General features: G+C 48.8%; 1 protein-coding gene across 1 annotated transcript in view; it reads left to right on the forward strand.

The window, feature by feature from the left end:
• Positions 1-5598: 5598 nt before the first annotated feature.
• Positions 5599-20147, forward strand: part of LOC115091825 (beta-arrestin-1) — a gene marked incomplete in the record, with an annotated part of 534784 nt that continues 520235 nt past the window's right edge. The window contains 1 exon segment of the mRNA XM_029602063.1: positions 5599-5797. Within this exon segment, the coding sequence (XP_029457923.1) occupies positions 5778-5797 (20 nt within the window).

Consider the following 20147-nt stretch of genomic DNA (forward strand, 5'->3'; position numbering starts at 1 on the left):
TTCTCCTTGTCCCACGCTGGAGAAGTTCCTGGGTTGCGCTCCATCCCTTCGTCAGCGTAACTGAATTGCCAAGCCTTGAGCGTCCCGAGCTCAAGGCCGACACAAGCTCCAACAAGTACAATTTATCTCTGACACAAATATTATATCTGCAGCTACAGCATTACATAGCATCCCTACCTGCTCATTTCACGCAACCACAAAATTTCCTAATTTTAGAGGATTTATTCGCATTAGAGAAGGAGCGGAGCCCATCCTTGGCCCATTACTACGTATAAAACGTTAACCAGCCGTACAAATGACATTGCTTTTTCTTTACTGGCGGAGCGTTGGAATAAAGAGGCAGCGAATACAGTAACTATAGAACTAATTAAAATGGGCTTTAGTCACATACCTGGGACATCTACAAATATGTATTTTCGAGAAATGCAATTGAAGTTTTCTGTGGCGCGCCTATGTTCCACCCACTGCGGCCGTCCATGTCAATATATTGTCGTCGGAGGTCTGTGAGAAGTGTAGGAGGGAGGTTGGTGCCTTACTACCCATGTCCTGGGGGTTGCCCTCTCGTCGGGGACTATCGGGGACATATTATCAAATATTTATCGCGTTTGTTGGAAATTCCATCCTTACTGATCTGAGGGAAAGGGCCTCGGCCTGTTGTTACGCAAGACTCTCTGTGTGGGGGGGGAAAAGATAAATACTTTTACGATGGCGGAGCTCTGACCCCTCCTCACGTATCGGATGTGGCGGGATCATTTCCATAGACTGCTACAGGTGGACAAAGAGCTGGCTAATTCTCCTCCGCAGCAGCACCGGAGCTTTTTGCAAATATTTATTTATTTTATTTATTTATATTCTTTTTTATACCGAAGTATAGCTGTGTGCCTTCACCCCGGTTTACAGAGTAACAACATTATACAATGAACATGTTATAAGAAATAACGCAGTACAGATAACAGAACTATAACATCTCGGCAAAAAGCGGAGTATAACATGTTATCAGGAGACAATGTAAGACTTGGTTATAAGATACCTATTAAAGGAACTTTAGGGTTCAAGATGAAAAATTGATATTAATCATAACAGTCTGTGAATGATTGTCTAAACAACCATGTTTTTAGTTCTTTTTTGAATGTTTTGGAATCTTTGATGGAACTTAGGTATCCTGGGATAGAGTTCCATTCTATCGGTCCAGCTATCGAGAAGGCTCTATGTCTGATAGATGATAGTTTCACAGATGACAGTGGGGGAATGATTAGTTGTAATTTGTCAGAAGACCTTGAAGAGCGGGGTGATTTGTGAATTGCAATCATGTTGTCCAGAGAGGAATTGTTGTCCTTGTAAATTTCGTTATGTAGAATGGTTAAGGACTTGTATTTAATTCTTTGTGAAATTGGAAGCCAATGAAGGTTTTTTAGAGTTGGAGAGATGTGATCAAACTTCTTTTTGCCAGTGAGCACTCGTGCAGCGGCATTCTGCAGTAATTGTAGCGGTTTTAGGGTAGATTTATGGGAATCCTCTATCCTAGCTTTGCCACACCGACCCAGGAGATTAATACTAAATAACCAAAAGAACTTGAGAGACGAGATTGGAGGTGTCTGATTCAACCACTACATCAGGCCAGAACTGTTTGAGGATCAGAGGTCCTTGGAAGACAGGGGGTCTACCGGGATGAAAAGAGTGCACATTATCCGATACCTCGTTGGTACTTTTATATCCTTCCAATGTTTGTTCAAACATCTGCTTTGTATTTGTTGTATCGCTGTTTGTATTCCTAAACTCAATAAAAACCCTTTGAAGTAAAACTTATCTATCCCCAAATGTTATATTTTACTACTTACAGCTCCTCTGGAGTAGAAGTAATGTCCGAGCGCTGGTGGCTGCCGGCGCGCGCTTTCCTGAGACGGCCCCCTCCTGCCCCCCCCCCCCCCCCCCCCGGCACTATGGTGCGTACCGGACTTTAAGTGCGTGGCCGGGCCCGTCGTAAAATGCATGCGGCCTGCGCAAGGCCTGGCCACGCACGTGAACCCCCGAAATTTACGCGCGTAGCCAATTAAAAATGTACTTGAATGTGTTTCGACCCTCCTGAGGAAGATGCTGTGGAAACCAGGGCCGGTGCTCGCTTTTTTACTGCTCCTCCCCCTCCCTCCCGTTCATTCATTCTCTCTCCCGGGACCACAAAAAAAAACGCCCAGCTCCCTTCAGTGATACAAACTTTAAGAACTGACACCACCACCACCCCCGAACCCATGGCTGGTGCAAGGGTATTAAGTGCCCCAGGCAAACCTTATAGCCTTGCACAACGCCCCCGCCCCATTCCACATCCACAGTTAAGAGTTTTGCATTTATATTTTACATGGAAGATATCAAAGCACAGTATTGTGAGGTAATAATATCCCTCACATTATATTTACATGCACTGCTGTGAAGCCAACCAGAAATCCCTGCAAGAGAGACACCTGGAACCCATATGTTATTAGGCCTGCTGTGATGTGGGTTGGGTGTGGGCTTGACCCTCCGAAAGCCCTAAAACCCTAATACACTTCCTATTAGGAGAATGCCTCACCTCAGTCACACATGCAGAACATAAACAGACCCTCACCAAATATGGAATAAAGCAACCATAAAGCAGAAATACAAGCGCGCAGACAAAAACTGAACTGGAACCGCAAGAAGCCAGACACTGTATGCAATGCAACAATGAAAAAACAGAACCATCACCATTCCTCAAACATCAAACAGTAAGGTCAAGAAATAAAATAAATACATAATCATAATACTAAAAACATACTAATATTTTTTTTAAAAAGTTGATGAATAAAAGATCAAATAATTAAAAACTCATATACAAGTTTTTTTTAATGTCCCAAACAGCAATAAAATATTTCAAAACAGCAGACATAGCAAATAACACCTGAAAAATAAAACTAAAAAGGATTTTAAAAATTCACACTCTCCATACCTGGGAAACACACACACACACACACACACACACACACACACACACACACACACTCCCTGCCCATCCCAGGAAGGCTCCCATGCATGTATGTGCACACACACACACACACACACACAAGCTCATACACACATACACTCCCTCTCAGACAAACCCACAGGCGTCTCCAGCTCTTCTTTGGTTGGGATCTACCAGCAGCGTCAGGCTCTCATCTTCATTTCAGCTACTGGCAGGTTGGAATCCACCTGTTGCTCCTAATTTCTCTCCCTTTCTCTCTCTCTCTCACTCTGATACACTGACACACACACACACATAACCCAGGCAGGTCCCATTCTCTGTCTCTTTCACACCCACACACACTCCCCAGACAAGCTCCCATTTACACCCCAGGCAGGCTCCCATTCTCTCACAAACACACCCTGCTCATCCCAGGAAGGCTCCCATCCTGCTGTCACTCCTTGTGACCTTGGGCAAGTCACTTTACCCTCCGTTGCCTCAGGTACAAATTTAAAATTGAAAGCCCTCTGGGGATAGGGAAATCCCTACAGTACCTGAATGTAATCTGCTCTGAAGTGCTGAAAAAAGTGCAAAAAGTGGAATCTAAATAAATAAATAATTACATGTATACCTATCCAGCCACCCATACACACACACACACAAACCCACCCACCCCAGACAGGCTCCCATTCACTCTCACACATACACATATGCAACCCAGGCAGGCTCCCATTCACTCACACACACACACCCACCCATCCCAGGCAGTCTCCAATTCACACACACACACACACACACACGCACCCACACACACAAACCCACCCATCCCAGGCAGGCTCCCATTCACTCTCACACATACACATATGCAACCCAGGCAGGCTCCCATTCACTCACACACACACACACAAAAACCCACCCACCCCAGGCAGGCTCCCATTCACTCTCACACATACACATATGCAACCCAGGCTCCCATTCACTCACACACACACACACACACACGCACACACACACACAAACCCACCATCCCAGGCAGTCTCCAATTCACACACACACACACACACACACACACACACACACCATCCCAGACAGCTTCCCATTCACACACCCACTCATCCCAGGCAGCCTCCCTTTCACACATACAGACACCCATCCCAGGCAGGCTCCCATTCACTCACACACCCCCCCATCCCAGGAAGTCTCCAATTCACACACACACACACACACACACACACTCATCACACCCATCCCAGGCAGCTTCCCATTCCCACACCCACTCATCCCAGGCAGCCTCCCTTTCACAAACACAGACACACACTCATCACACCCCTCCCAGGCAGTCTCCAATTCACACACACACACTCATCACACCCATCCCAGGCAGCTTCTCTTTCACAAACACAGACACACACTCATCACACCCATCCCAGGCAGCCTCCCTTTCACACACACAGACACCCATCCCAGTCTCCAATTCACACACACACACACACACACATCCTCATCACACACTCATCACACCCATCCCAGGCAGCCTCCCTTTCACAAACACACACACTCATCACACCCCTCCCAAGCAGTCTCCAATTCACACACACACACACACACACACTCACTCACTCACTCATCACACCCATCCCAGGCAGCCTCCCTTTCACAAACACACACATACAGACCAGGCAGTCAGGATGCTCTGCTCCTTTTCATGTGCTTTCCCTGAGGTAATTCAACACTTGCAGGGCTATAACTTCTTGTTATCTCGCCAGCACCGGAGGAGGAGCTGTCAGATGGGTTTCTTCTGCTCTGGCCTCCTGCTTCTGCCGCTGGTGGGTACGGATCCACTGGTGGCACCAGAGGCCTCCTCTTCTTCTGCCGCCGGTGGGATCAGAACCACCGGCAGCGGCACGGGCTTCTCCCTGCTCCTGACGCCGCCGTATCACGTGTGCCGCCCTGTGCAATCTCACAGTTTGCACACCCAGTGGTGTTGGGCCTTGCAGGTGTGTGCTGCAGATAAAATATTAGGCACCTATTAAAGATAAGTACAGTGTTCAATAATGTCATTATTTGATAGGGCTACATAAGAGTATATTTAACAAGAAATGGTGCACAGGGATTTGATGGGGGTTTGGTGACATCCTTGTGCTTGAGGCCCTTAGATTAAATATTAAATTCAGCACATATTTAACTAAGAATTTCATATGCTGTTTTTGATTTGCACCTCCTTTGCGTGCTTTTTGATATCCTATGCACATGTAGGCATAAATGCATGTAGTCCGTTCAAATAAAGAAGCCAGACCCTGCGAAGAACTGGCCCAGTGGGTTTACACCGCCGCCGACCCCCAAACCTTGGGCTTTTCGTTATGGCTGCAGCCCGGGTCAGCCTTGCCTTACTCCTCGGAAGGGCGCCCCAGAGGGTCCTGCGATTTTAAGAGGTGAATAGGGAGAAAAGACGCGCAATAGCCCATTTACAACAACAACAACAACAACAAAACCCAAAGCTTCCTGGCAGAAGTGGCTTCTTCTTCCAGCAGCCCCCTCCCCTCTCTGTGGGAGGAGGGGTCTCCGGATCCTGCAGCCTCCAGCCAGCCAGGAGGGGGCGGGGCAGGGCTGGGGGCTGGGGGGGAGGGGGAGGATCCGCGCAGCAGCCCGGGGAAAGCTGTCACACACACGCAGGCACAGGCAGCCCGGGCACCGATTCCGATCGGGGAGGGCTCTCTCTCCCACACCTTCCTGCGCCTCCCCCGACCCCAGCTCGCGGGCGGAGTGGCCGGAGCGGCTCCTTCTGGCGGATCCTGCCCGGGGGCAGCGGGCGATCGGCCTGGCCATGAGTGACAAGGGGACCAGGTGAGTCTTCCGGGCTCCGCCGCCGCAGGGGCTTTGCAAGGCGCTCGGGCAGGTCTCCCCCGCTGTAACGCGGTCCCCCCTCCCCCTTCCTGCCGGCCGGGAGCGTCCTGCTGTCCTGGATCCTCCTCCGGGGGGGGTCGGAAGTCCGGTGGAGGTGCCCGGACGGCAGGAGCAGGAAAGGCTGGCGGAGGATCCCGGGCTCCCCTCGGGGGGCAGGGAGTGAGGGATGTCGGGGGGGGGGGGGGGCGGAGATGCCCCGTGCCAGGGCAGGAGCGTGGCAGGCCCGGCCCTGGCTGCTGCCCGTGCCTTTATTTACCAGCCCCCCGGCCATCGCCATAGAAACACTGCCTTGCTGGTTTGCTGTTTTGGGTTTTTTTTTTAAGGAGGAAAATCCGATCTGCATTGCTTTTCCCTATCTGATGATTTCTAAGAATCGCTCTTGGTTGTGGGCACTGAAGTGCGTGCATGGGCCGTGTTGAGATGGGAATGGGAGCAGATAGGAGGCTTGGATGCAGGTCCTCGTCTCACACACACACATACACACACACATCTTGCACATTGCACTCACATGCCTGTATAGCGGGCTTCAGATAGGAGGCTTGGATGCAGGTCCTTATCTCACACACACACGCACACACATCTTGCACATTGCACTCACATGCCTGTATAGCGGGCTTCAGATAGGAGGCTTGGATGCAGGTCCTCGTCTCACACTCACACATACACACACACATCTTGCACATTGCACTCACATGCCTGTATAGCGGGCTTCAGATAGGAGGCTTGGATGCAGGTCCTCGTCTCACACTCACACATACACACACACATCTTGCACATTGCACTCACATGCCTGTATAGCGGGCTTCAGATAGGAGGCTTGGATGCAGGTCCTCGTCTCACACACACACATACACACACACATCTTGCACATTGCACTCACATGCCTGTATAGCGGGCTTCAGATAGGAGGCTTGGATGCAGGTCCTCGTCTCACACTCACACATACACACACACATCTTGCACATTGCACCCACATGCCTGTATAGCGGGCTTCAGATAGGAGGCTTGGATGCAGGTCCTTATCTCACACACACACGCACACACATATCTTGCACATTGCACCCACATGCCTGTATAGCGGGCTTCAGATAGGAGGCTTGGATGCAGGTCCTCGTCTCACACACACACATACACACATATCTTGCACATTGCACTCACATGCCTGTATAGCGGGCTTCAGATAGGAGGCTTGGATGCAGGTCCTTATCTCACACACACACATACACACATATCTTGCACATTGCACTCACATGCCTGTATAGCGGGCTTCAGATAGGAGGCTTGGATGCAGGTCCTCGTCTCACACACACACATACACACATATCTTGCACATTGCACTCACATGCCTGTATAGCGGGCTTCAGATAGGAGGCTTGGATGCAGGTCCTTATCTCACACACACACGCACACACATATCTTGCACATTGCACCCACATGCCTGGATAGCGGGCTTCAGATAGGAGGCTTGGATGCAGGTCCTTATCTCACACACACACGCACACACATATCTTGCACATTGCACCCACATGCCTGTATAGCGGGCTTCAGATAGGAGGCTTGGATGCAGGTCCTTATCTCACACACACACACACACACACACATCTTGCACATTGCACTGACATGCCTGTATAGCGGGCTTCAGATAGGAGGCTTGGATGCAGGTCCTTATCTCACACACACACGCACACACATATCTTGCACATTGCACCCACATGCCTGTATAGCGGGCTTCAGATAGGAGGCTTGGATGCAGGTCCTTATCTCACACACACACACACACACACACACACACATCTTGCACATTGCACTGACATGCCTGTATAGCAGGCTTCAGATAGGAGGCTTGGATGCAGGTCCTTATCTCACACACACACGCACACACATATCTCGCACATTGCACCGACATGCCTGGATAGCGGGCTTCAGATAGAAGGGTTGGATGCAGGTCCTTCTCTGACACACACACTCACACACATATCTTGCACATTGCACCCACATGCCTGGATAGCGAGCTTCAGATAGGAGGCTTGGATGCAGGTCCTCATCTCACACACACACTCACACACACACATATCTCGCACATTGCACCCACATGCCTGTATAGTGGGCTTCAGATAGGAGGCTCGGATGCAGGTCCTCGTCTCACACACACGCACACACATATCTTGCACATTGCACTCACATGCCAGTGTATAGCGGGCTTCAGATAGGAGGCTTGTATGCAGGTCCTCGTCTCACACACACATATCTTGCACATTGCACCGACATGCCTGGATAGCGGGCTTCAGATAGGAGGCTCGGATGCAGGTCCTCGTCTCACACACACACAGGCACACACATATCTTGCACATTGCACTGACATGCCTGGATAGCGGGCTTCAGATAGGAGGCTTGGATGCAGGTCCTCGTCTCACACACACACAGGCACACACATATCTTGCACATTGCACCGACATGCCTGGATAGCGGGCTTCAGATAGGAGGCTCGGATGCAGGTCCTCGTCTCACACTCACACAGGCACACACACATATCTTGCACATTGCACCGACATGCCTGGATAGCAGGCTTCAGATAGGAGGCTCGGATGCAGGTCCTTATCTCACACACACACACACACACATATATTGCACATTGCACCCACATGCCTGGAGAGCGGGCTTCAGATAGGAGGCTCGGATGCAGGTCCTCGTCTCACACACACACGCACACACATCTTGCACATTGTACCCACATGCCTGGAGAGCGGGCTTCAGATAGGAGGCTCGGATGCAGGTCCTTATCTCACACACACACACACACACACACACATATCTTGCACATTGCACCCACATGCCTGGAGAGCGGGCTTCAGATAGGAGGCTTGGATGCAGGTCCTCGTCTCACACACACACACACACACACACACACACATATCTTGCACATTGCACCCACATGCCTGGATAGCGGGCTTCAGATAGGAGGCTTGGATGCAGGTCCTTATCTCATACACACACGCACACACATATCTTGCACATTGCACCGACATGCCAGTGTATAGCGGGCTTCAGATAGGAGGCTTGGATGCAGGTTCTCGTCTCACACACACGCACACACATCTTGCACATTGCACCCACATGCCTGGATAGCGGGCTTCAGATAGGAGGCTTGGATGCAGGTTCTCGTCTCACACACACACACACACATCTTGCACATTGCACCCACATGCCTGGAGAGCGGGCTGCACTCTGCCTGCTCATGCACAGGAATGAGAGGCTTTCCCCATTGCCTTCCATTAGGTTCATTCTCGAGCAGGCATTGCTGCAGGCGTGAAACCCACCCAGTGGGTCATTATTAGCTGCTTGTTTCAATTGCACTGGATGGGGGGGGGAGTGCATTTCCATGACAGCTGCGCGACGTTGCCCAGGGGCGGTGGCGGGGGGGGGGGGGGGGTCCTTACCTTGCGGCTGGAGAGGGGGGGAGTGGTGCGTCAGGTACAGGAGGAGACAAGTTCTGCACCTCAGGCTGCCGCGGTGTGGGTGAGAGCCGATGAGGAGGTGACACCATGGCACGTCTGGGCAGGGAAGGCGACCGCTGGGGGCCAGCTCTGGGGCTAATAATGGTGCCCTGTGCCCAAACAGATAACCACTAAACCTAGCCGCTCCTTTCACATCAAACGGTGTGGCCTGGTGGTTAAAGCAATGGGCTGAGGAGCAGGGAAACCAGGATTCAAATCCCTGCCTCCGCCGCGGACGCGCCTTGTGACTTTGGGCAAATCGCTTTAAGAACACAGAAATATGAGGACAGGAAAAGATCGCATAGCCAAGTCCTGTCTGAAAACTGAAACTGGCAAACCCCCCCCCATCTTGGTGACAGTTCTGGCACAGCCCCCCCGCCGGTAGTGGCAGCGACACTGGTTCAGTAAACCTATCTCTTGCCCTCTGCCTAGCACCCGTGTCCTCCTGACCACCCAGCATCTCTGTAAAGAAATATTTCCTAAGATTACTCCCGAGGCTACCCCCTTTCACCCTCATCCCATGACCTCTCGTTCTAGAGCCTCCTTTCCATTGTAAGAGGCTCAGCTCCTGTGCATGGAAACCTTTCAGATATCTGAATGTCTCTATCCTATCTCCCCTATCTCACCTTTCCCCCCAGGGTGTACACATTTAGATCTTTAAGTCTATCCCCATGTGCTGTGAAACAAAGACCACTGACCACTTTAGTAGCCTCCCTCTGGAGCGACTCCATCCTGTTTATATCCTTTTGAAGGTGGGGTCTCCAGCTCTGTACCCAGTATTCCCAGTGAGGTCTCACCAGGGACCTGTACAGGGGCATGGTCACCTCCCTTTTTCTGCTGACCCTTCCTCTCCCTGTGCAGCCAAGCAGCTTTCTGGCTTTTACCATCACTTTATCCACCTGTTTGGCCTCCTTAATATCATCAGATACTGTTACCCCCAGATCCCGCTCTTCCTTTGTGCTTAGAAGAATTTCACCTCCAATCCTGTGCCTTTCCCTTGGGTTTTTGCATCCTAAATGCATTACTCTGCATTTTTTAGCATTAGATCTTAGCTGCCAGACCTCAGACCATTCCTCGAGCTTCGCTAGATCCCTCCTCATGTTTTCCACTCCTTCCTGGCTGTCCACCCTGTCTACTTTATCTTCCATAGCCTCAGGTAAGCTCTTTGGGGAAGGGACTTTATCTGAATTCTAAGGTAAAAAATGCTGTAAGCTGTCTTGGCAATTGTTTGGAAAGGCGCTAAAAAATCCCATCATTAAATTCAATGAAATTTGATTAAAAAAAACCCCAAACCAAAGAGCTGCTTGATCCACTTACATTTTGTGTGATGGGTGGGGCCTGCCTGTCCCTAATCTTTCAATCTGGATCAAAAGATGAAACGCCGCCCCCGTACCAGGGTCTCTTCCTCTGTCACGCTCTCAAATGCTCACTGTAACATCTCCCCTCCACCCCCGGTGCCTAATCTTCACTTTCTCAACCATCCTTTGCTCACTCTCTCTCCCCCATTTGTTATTCTCCCCCGTGCTCTGTTCGCCATTCATATTTTCCTCCATCTTCCCTGTGCTCCCTCATTCGTTTCTGATCCCTCCCCCTGATAGCCCCCGCCTGCTACCTCCTCTGCGGTCTTCACAATGAAGCTTGATTTACAGGCCCAGCGGGTCCCACCAGAGCACGGGGGCTCTGCGCAGGTGAAACCTCATAACGAAGCTGGCAGAGGAAGGAGCGGGCACTCGCCAGTGAGATGGGCTCTCTCTGCTTCCCTCTCACCAACAGGAGAGCGGATCATGCTGAGAGGGGGGATGGGGGTGAGGAGGGAGGAAATGTGCCAGAAGAGACCATTGGCTGTTTGCTGCTGCCTGCAGACCCTGCAACACGGCAGGTGGGGCAGGCAGCCCCTTGTGGATGGCACCCTGTGCGGCTGCACCAGTCGCACACCTCAGAAGCCGGCCCTGGAACTCCCTTCTGCTGTTTATAGTGATCCTGAGACCCGAGCCTACGGTGGCAGCAATAGGTCCCTGAAACCAACGAGCTCTTTGATTGAGCTGAGTCAATTCAGGAAAGATCTTTCTCTGGAGCAGCTAAGTATCTTACAGGCCGATGCGATAAAATGCGCGGGAGAGCCGGCGCTCCGAGGCGAATCCCTAGTGCCTCCTTAATAGCGAAAGCGGCAGCTGTCAGTGGGTCCGACAACCGACGCTTAATTTTACCGGTTGTCGGTTTTTGAACCCGCTGACAGCCCGATGTAGCATGTTTACAAACCATTGCACACCCCAGTCCACCTCTCTTGCTCACTCTGCACAGGTTTCTCTCCACTTTGCCCCAGCTCCTCCACTCCCTTCCAAGCCTCACTGTCCTTATTTCGCAGAGCTGCTTCCTCCCTGCAGATCCTCAGTCCGTCGTCGCTCTCCCTTTACCTCCAAGTCTCAGTCTGGACACGCATGTTACAGGGAGGTCTGCATGAAACACACACTTTTGCTCTGCGATCCATCGCTGTGCTACAGCAGCTTCCGCCAGCGTTCCCGTACTACCTGTAGGGTGCGCTCTGATCCCTCCCAAGTCACTGGTCAGACCTTAGAACAAATGACTTCCTGCCTTTGGGAGCCGCTGGCCACGCTCTGGGTGTCGGCTACACAAGTATCCGGGCAAAATGTACATAAGAACATAAGAAATTGCCATGCTGGGTCAGACCAAGGGTCCATCAAACTCCGCATCCTGTTTCCAACAGAGGCCAAAACCAGGCCACAAGTACCTGGCAATTACCCAAACACCAAGAAGATCCCATGCTACTGATGCAATTAATAGCAGTGGCTATTCCCTAAGTAAACTCGATTAATAGCAGGTAATGGACTTCTCCTCCACAAACTTATCCAAACCTTTTCTAAACTTAGCTACACCAACTGCACTAACCACATCCTCTGGCAACAAATTCCAGAGTTTTATTGTGCGTCAATTGAAAAAGAATTTTCTCAGATTAGTCTTAAATGTGCTGGTTGCTAACTTCATGGAATGCCCCCTAGTCCTTCTATTATCCGAAAGTGTAAATAACCGAGTCACATCTACCTGTTCTAGACCTCTCATGATTTTAAAGACCTCTATCATATCCCCCCCTCAGCCGTCTCTTCTCCAAGCTGAACAGCCCTAACCTCTTCAGCCTTCCCTCACAGGGGAGCTGTTCCATCCCCTTTATCATTTTGGTTGCCCTTCTCTGTACCTTACATGAAAACTGCACAAGGAACTTTGCACACCTGGAATAACAAGGTAATACCGAGTAACCTGGGCTTAGTGTTAGTAATGAAATCAAAATGAAACAGGAGTAGGGAGTAAACATGATGAACAATGAGGATACCCCTAAGGAAGAAAAAGTCTGCAAGAAAACATTTGGAAGACAAAATATTTTTTTGAACGGTTACAATTAGGAAGTGCTAAAACTCATTCAAATAGTGGAAAAAAAAAATCAAAATATTGCTATCTGTATTCCACCTTTTACGCCATACTAAAAGCTGTTTACCTAGCCTCGGGGATAGTCTAAGCTTGTACCTGAGGGACTGGAGGGTGAAGTGGCTCGCCCACGGTTACAAAAAGGGTCGGGGAGAGTTGAACCCTCAGTCACGGCTCACTCCTCTAACCACTAGGCCAGTTCTCCATGTTAAACAAATGAGGAGGAGTTGAACTTAAATAAAAAAAAATAAAACATGTAGAGAAAATATAATGATGTGGAAAAATAAAGGAGAATAGTGAGGAAGACCAGAGTTACTAGAAAAAGAAGTTAGAGATTAAAGTGCAGTAGGGGAAGGTACCCACACTTACCAAAGAAATGTCGTAAGAGAGAGAGAAAAAAGGCATTGCTAGCAGCGGGCAAGGCACTGTCGGGGGGGGGGGGGGGGGTGATCGAGTACGTCTGCTGGCAGAGGAAGGGAAGGGCGAGGGGGGTGGACCAGAAGGGCAGCCAGAGGGATGACCACGGTGGGCGGGGCTCCGGCCTCCTCGGGGGCGGGCAGGCTTTCACTCACTTCTTCTTACTGCTTGAGCGAGACTGCTAATGCTGGATGGTATTTTATTGGTGGATGGCTGGATGGTATTTTATTGGTGGATGGTATTTTATTGGTGGATGGCTGGATGGTATTTTATTGGTGGATGGTATTTTATTGGTGGATGGTATTTTATTGTTGGATGGCTGGATGGTATTTTATTGGTGGATGGTATTTTATTGTTGGATGGCTGGATGGTATTTTATTGGTGGATGGCTGGATGGTATTTTATTGGTGGATGGTATTTTATTGGTGGATGGTATTTTATTGTTGGATGGCTGGATGGTATTTTATTGGTGGATGGTATTTTATTGGTGGATGGCTGGATGGTATTTTATTGGTGGATGGTATTTTATTGGTGGATGGCTGGATGGTATTGTATTGGTGGATGGTATTTTATTGGTGGATGGCTGGATGGTATTTTATTGGTGGATGGTATTTTATTGGTGGATGGCTGGATGGTATTTTATTGCTGGATGGTATTTTATTGGTGGATGGCTGGATGGTATTTTATTGGTGGATGGTATTTTATTGTTGGATGGCTGGATGGTATTTTATTGGTGGATGGCTGGATGGTATTTTATTGCTGGATGGTATTTTATTGGTGGATGGCTGGATGGTATTTTATTGGTGGATGGTATTTTATTGGTGGATGGCTGGATGGTATTTTATTGCTGGATGGTATTTTATTGGTGGATGGTATTTTATTGGTGGATGGCTGGATGGTATTTTATTGGTGGATGGTATTTTATTGGTGGATGGCTGGATGGTATTTTATTGGTGGATGGTATTTTATTGGTGGATGGCTGGATGGTATTTTATTGGTGGATGGTATTTTATTGGTGGATGGCTGGATGGTATTTTATTGGTGGATGGTATTTTATTGGTGGATGGTATTTTATTGTTGGATGGCTGGATGGTATTTTATTGGTGGATGGTATTTTATTGGTGGATGGCTGGATGGTATTTTATTGGTGGATGGTATTTTATTGGTGGATGGCTGGATGGTATTTTATTGGTGGATGGTATTTTATTGGTGGATGGCTGGATGGTATTTTATTGGTGGATGGTATTTTATTGTTGGATGGCTGGATGGTATTTTATTGGTGGATGGCTGGATGGTATTTTATTGCTGGATGGTATTTTATTGGTGGATGGCTGGATGGTATTTTATTGGTGGATGGTATTTTATTGGTGGATGGCTGGATGGTATTTTATTGGTGGATGGTATTTTATTGGTGGATGGCTGGATGGTATTTTATTGGTGGATGGTATTTTATTGGTGGATGGCTGGATGGTATTTTATTGGTGGATGGTATTTTATTGGTGGATGGCTGGATGGTATTTTATTGGTGGATGGTATTTTATTGGTGGATGGTATTTTATTGTTGGATGGCTGGATGGTATTTTATTGGTGGATGGTATTTTATTGGTGGATGGCTGGATGGTATTTTATTGGTGGATGGTATTTTATTGGTGGATGGCTGGATGGTATTTTATTGGTGGATGGTATTTTATTGGTGGATGGCTGGATGGTATTTTATTGCTGGATGGTATTTTATTGGTGGATGGCTGGATGGTATTTTATTGGTGGATGGTATTTTATTGTTGGATGGCTGGATGGTATTTTATTGGTGGATGGCTGGATGGTATTTTATTGCTGGATGGTATTTTATTGGTGGATGGCTGGATGGTATTTTATTGGTGGATGGTATTTTATTGGTGGATGGCTGGATGGTATTTTATTGCTGGATGGTATTTTATTGGTGGATGGCTGGATGGTATTTTATTGGTGGATGGTATTTTATTGGTGGATGGCTGGATGGTATTTTATTGGTGGATGGTATTTTATTGGTGGATGGCTGGATGGTATTTTATTGGTGGATGGTATTTTATTGGTGGATGGCTGGATGGTATTTTATTGCTGGATGGTATTTTATTGGTGGATGGCTGGATGGTATTTTATTGGTGGATGGTATTTTATTGGTGGATGGTATTTTATTGGTGGATGGCTGGATGGTATTTTATTGCTGGATGGTATTTTATTGGTGGATGGCTGGATAGTATTTTATTGGTGGATGGTATTTTATTGGTGGATGGCTGGATGGTATTTTATTGTTGGATGGCTGGATGGTATTTTATTGGTGGATGGTATTTTATTGGTGGATGGCTGGATGGTATTTTATTGGTGGATGGCTGGATGGTATTTTATTGCTGGATGGTATTTTATTGGTGGATGGCTGGATGGTATTTTATTGCTGGATGGTATTTTATTGGTGGATGGCTGGATGGTATTTTATTGGTGGATGGTATTTTATTGCTGCGCAGTGTTTCTCGCCGTGTCTTGTTTTACGTTTGTGCCTTGCACTGGCCTGTGTGATGAAGGACTGCGCTGTAGAAGTGTAATACATCTAACATTGCAGGGCAGAACCGACAGAGGCCCGAGCAGAGCTCAAAAGGCAGTTTTGCAGCTGAAACTTGTTGGCTATTTTTTTAAAGTAGAATCAGTTTTCTTTACTCTGGAGGTAATTTTGTAAGATTGGGCGTCACTTAGCTGGCAGATTGGCGCGCGAGTGGAGCAGGCGCACTTCCACCTGCTATTCTGCATGCATGCGACGTTTAGCGGGACCCGCGCGTTATTTACCGCGTCTTGGGCGAACGCGGCCCTCCATCCCTCCCTGCGTACATCTGCCAGGGACCTGCATCTTATCAGCGAACGAGTGTAAGGTGGAACCCGCAGCTAAAAGAACCCAATCTGTCGGCCCATATTGCGTTTGCTCTTCTTCCGTTTCGTCTGCCTTGCAAGCCGATGGATTAATCCTTTCTCCCCCCCCAAACTGGAGCCCCGAGTCGAACCTTTCAGCTCCCAAATGACTCACGAACGCAGGACCGAGGCCTCCCCTTCTGCAGCACATCTGCAGGTTCTCTGGGAGTTTGCCGGGTTGTGGGTGGGGCCTGGGGGAATATCAGGGATGATTTATGAGCTGTGAAAAGGGGGAAAAGATGAGCTAAACGCTCCCAAGCCAGGCGGGATCTGCCTTTCTCTTTTTCTGCCGCCCATTAATAATGGTCATCTGCCTCCCGCCAGCTGGGATCTCTTAATACTTTGATTGCCTGAAGCATTTTGCTCGTAGTTTGGAGGCAGCTGGCTTCCTACTCAAATAACAGATTTTTTTTTTTTTTTTTAGAAAAATAGAGACTTCATAGCACAGACCAGGACAGCTCTTTCCACCTGCCACACACTCCTGTGGCCTTCAGTCCCTGCTTTCCTGTTTGTTGATATTTAGAGAGCAAGGAAGTGACAGCCGCAGGAGGTATCCAGAATACAATGCTTTGCTTTCTCTCTCTCTCTCTCTCTCTCTTTGCTATTGCCTTGATTCACCTCGCTTGTGCCTACCCCGCCTGCCCTGCCCTCTCCGCACGACACCGCACCACGGCCACACACAGAGAGCTCGGTTCCTCTTCACCTTCGCAGGTGGACGCAAGCCGGGCCTTCAGTTCCAAAAAAAAACGTGGTTTGAAGAACAGAAACTGGAAAACCCCATACATCTCGCCGGAGGATGGAGCGGAAGGAACTGGCAGGAAGTCTGGATTGTGCCACGGATGGGATTGAGCCTTCTCTGAATACGCTGCTGAGCTAGGGTGAAAAGACCAGAGGCTTTCCGAGAGACCCCAGCTGACCTCCTGGTCGCTTCCCGAAGTGGAGTGAAGCCAGGCCTCGCTTCCTGCACTACCTCTTAACCCAGCTAAAGCAAAATATCGGGATACGCGTGGGCGGAGCCACAGATTAGAGACTGCAAACGCAGCTCTCGGTGCAGTCATTGCACAAATATAAGGAGTGCTGGGTATACGGGACGTGCCCGCCCTCCGCTTGAGCGATGTCGCAGATATCCACAGTCCCAGTGGCCAGCAGAAAGCAAAACGACAAGAAAACGAGACGGCGAACGATTTTAGAATGTAAGGGAAGGCCCCCACGTGTCAGAGGCAATGGGGGCAGGACTGGGCCGGTCCCGCTGTCATCCCGGGGTGGGAAAACTCTCCCTCAGCCCCAGACTAGGAGACAGAACAAAAGGAAGTCAACTTTTCATGACGTGCAAAGGACAGGAGTCGGGTGCCAGCCGCCTACACCAGACTAACATGGCCGTCCTTCTGAAGATGTTTCAGGACACCTTCTGCTTCCCCGCAGAGCTTAAAAATACGTAATTCAAGTGGGGTTTGTCATGGGCAAGGCTTACAACGGGTCAACCAGCCCTAAAGTCCAGCTGAGAAGGATCGTGGGGAAAGGCTCCAAAGCCCGAAGTTACAGGTTCCCAAAGTCTGATGATCTGCCTCCAGAACCAGGAGCCCCTCCATCGTGTACCTCTGGACTCCTGACATCAGCCAGGCCGGAGCCTGTGGCGGGCCAGAAGACTTTCTTTCACAGACTGCATATCGGGGTGACCTCCGAAACTCTCAACTATTATTTGTGAGGGAAATTAGCAATAACAGGGGTAACAATGCCAAAATAGATACTCAGGCTTACAAATCAGACCAAATAATTCTTGGAGCTTATCCATTCCCCAACCCACAAAGCCGGTCACACACTTGACCTTATCTTCACGAACACTCTCATCAAAGTCATACATGCCCCTACATGCCTCCCTGTCCCTTGGTCCGACCACTCCATCATCAACACAACCCTCTCCCTACAAACCCCATCTCCATCCCCTCCCTCTCAGTCAAAATCCTTCCAATTTCGTAAAACCTGCCCCCTAGACACCCTTGCCACAGCTTGCTCCACCATCCCTAATCACATTGACCTCGAGACAGCAGATAGTGCTATCTCCTCCTGGACAGAAACTACCCAAAAAATCGCTAACAAATTATGCCCAGTCATTCAAAAAACTATCACACAAACCAAGTCATCCAAAAAACCCTGGTATACCCAGACACTCAAAACCCAAAAAACCCAGCTCAGAGCAGCAGAAAGACATTGGCGCAAACACCCCACTCCTGCCTCAAAAACCAAATATTACCAACTGATGCATGCATACAGAAACGCCATTCAAACAACCAAAAAAGAATACTATGCAAAAAAAATTCACCCCCTCCAATTCAACCCAAAGGCACTATTTACACTAGTTTCAAATCTCACCAAACCCAATGTGTCTACCCCCCAAGTCCCCTCCTCCCAGACACGATGTAATGAAATTGCCCTCTTCTTTAAGAACAAAATTTCCAACATCACCGCCAAATTTAACCCCAACACCAAAAACGCCCCCACTACTAACATCATAAACCCTCCCACCCCCCCACTCTCCCACCCCTCTTTCATCCTTCGAACCTTCCTCCACTCTAGAAATAGAAAACATTTTAAAAAAGATGAGACCCTCCTCCCACCCCTCAGAAACAATCCCTACCAAATTACTTCTCGCTATTCCCAAAACAATAGCCTCCTCACTCTCCAAAATCGCGAACTGTTCCCTAGAACACGGCCTGGTCCCTAGCTCCCTGAAACAAGCCGTGGTCAAACCCATCCTAAAAAAAACCCTCCCTTGATCCCTCCAACCTATCCAACCTCCGTCCCATTTCCAATCTCCCCTTCCTCTCCAAAATTATTGAGAAACTAGTTAACTCCCGTCTCTCTGACCACCTAGAACAATCCAACTTACTCCCACCAACACAACATGGCTTCCGAAAACACCTCAGTACGGAATCCCTCCTCCTCTCACTTACTGACACCATCATCAAAGGCATGGATGCGGGTAACTCCTATCTCATCGCCATGCTCGACATCTCCGCCGCTTTTGATACTGTAAATCATAACATCCTTATCAACACCCTCGTCAACATAGGAATCACAGGTACTGCTCTGGCTTGGATTAAATCCTTCCTCCACAACCGTACCTACACAGTACTCACTGACAATTTTACATCCCCTCCTGTTAATCTTGATTGTGGCGTCCCCCAAGGTTCCTCCCTCTCCTCCACCCTATTTAACATCTATATGATCCCCCTCACAAACTTCCTCTCCAACCTTGGTATCACACACTTCATCTACGCCGATGATGTGCAAATCCTTATACCCTTCACAAATTCTGCACTCACTGCTATCCAAAAATGGAACACCATCCTCGCTTCTATAAACCAACTCCTATCTGACATGCACCTAGCCCTTAATCCACAAAAAACTGAACTCCTCCTCATCTCCACCAAACATGCATCCATACCCATACCCTTCCCCTCCACCTTCCACCCCCCTAACTTTCTCTCTGACACAAGAAACCTGGGGGTCATAATTGATAACCAACTTACCTTCAAACCATACATCAAATCTATTCTTAGCAGCTGCTACTTCAAACTTCAAACCCTGAAAAAACTTAAACCCCTCCTCTACTTCTCTGATTTCCGCACAGTACTTCAATCTATAATTTTCTCAAAGATTGATTACTGTAACGCTCTCCTACTTGGTCTCCCTGCTTCCCACATCAAACCTCTCCAACTCCTCCAAAATGCCACTGCACGCATCCTCACTAATGCCAAAAAGAAAGACCACATTACTCCCACCCTCATTAATCTCCACTGGCTACCCATTCATTCACGCATTACCTACAAGACCCTTACCCTCATCCACAAAAGTATTACTAATGAACATTACAACTGGCTAAACCCCCCCTTCCTCCCACGTACCTCTACCAGGCCCACCCGATCTTCGCTCCGTGGAACCCTTATTCACCCCTCTATAAAATCCACAAGACTTATGTCCACCACCAAACGGGCCCTCTCCCT

Source organism: Rhinatrema bivittatum, chromosome 5 (genome assembly GCF_901001135.1).
Source record: "Rhinatrema bivittatum chromosome 5, aRhiBiv1.1, whole genome shotgun sequence".
Taxonomy (NCBI): domain Eukaryota; kingdom Metazoa; phylum Chordata; class Amphibia; order Gymnophiona; family Rhinatrematidae; genus Rhinatrema; species Rhinatrema bivittatum.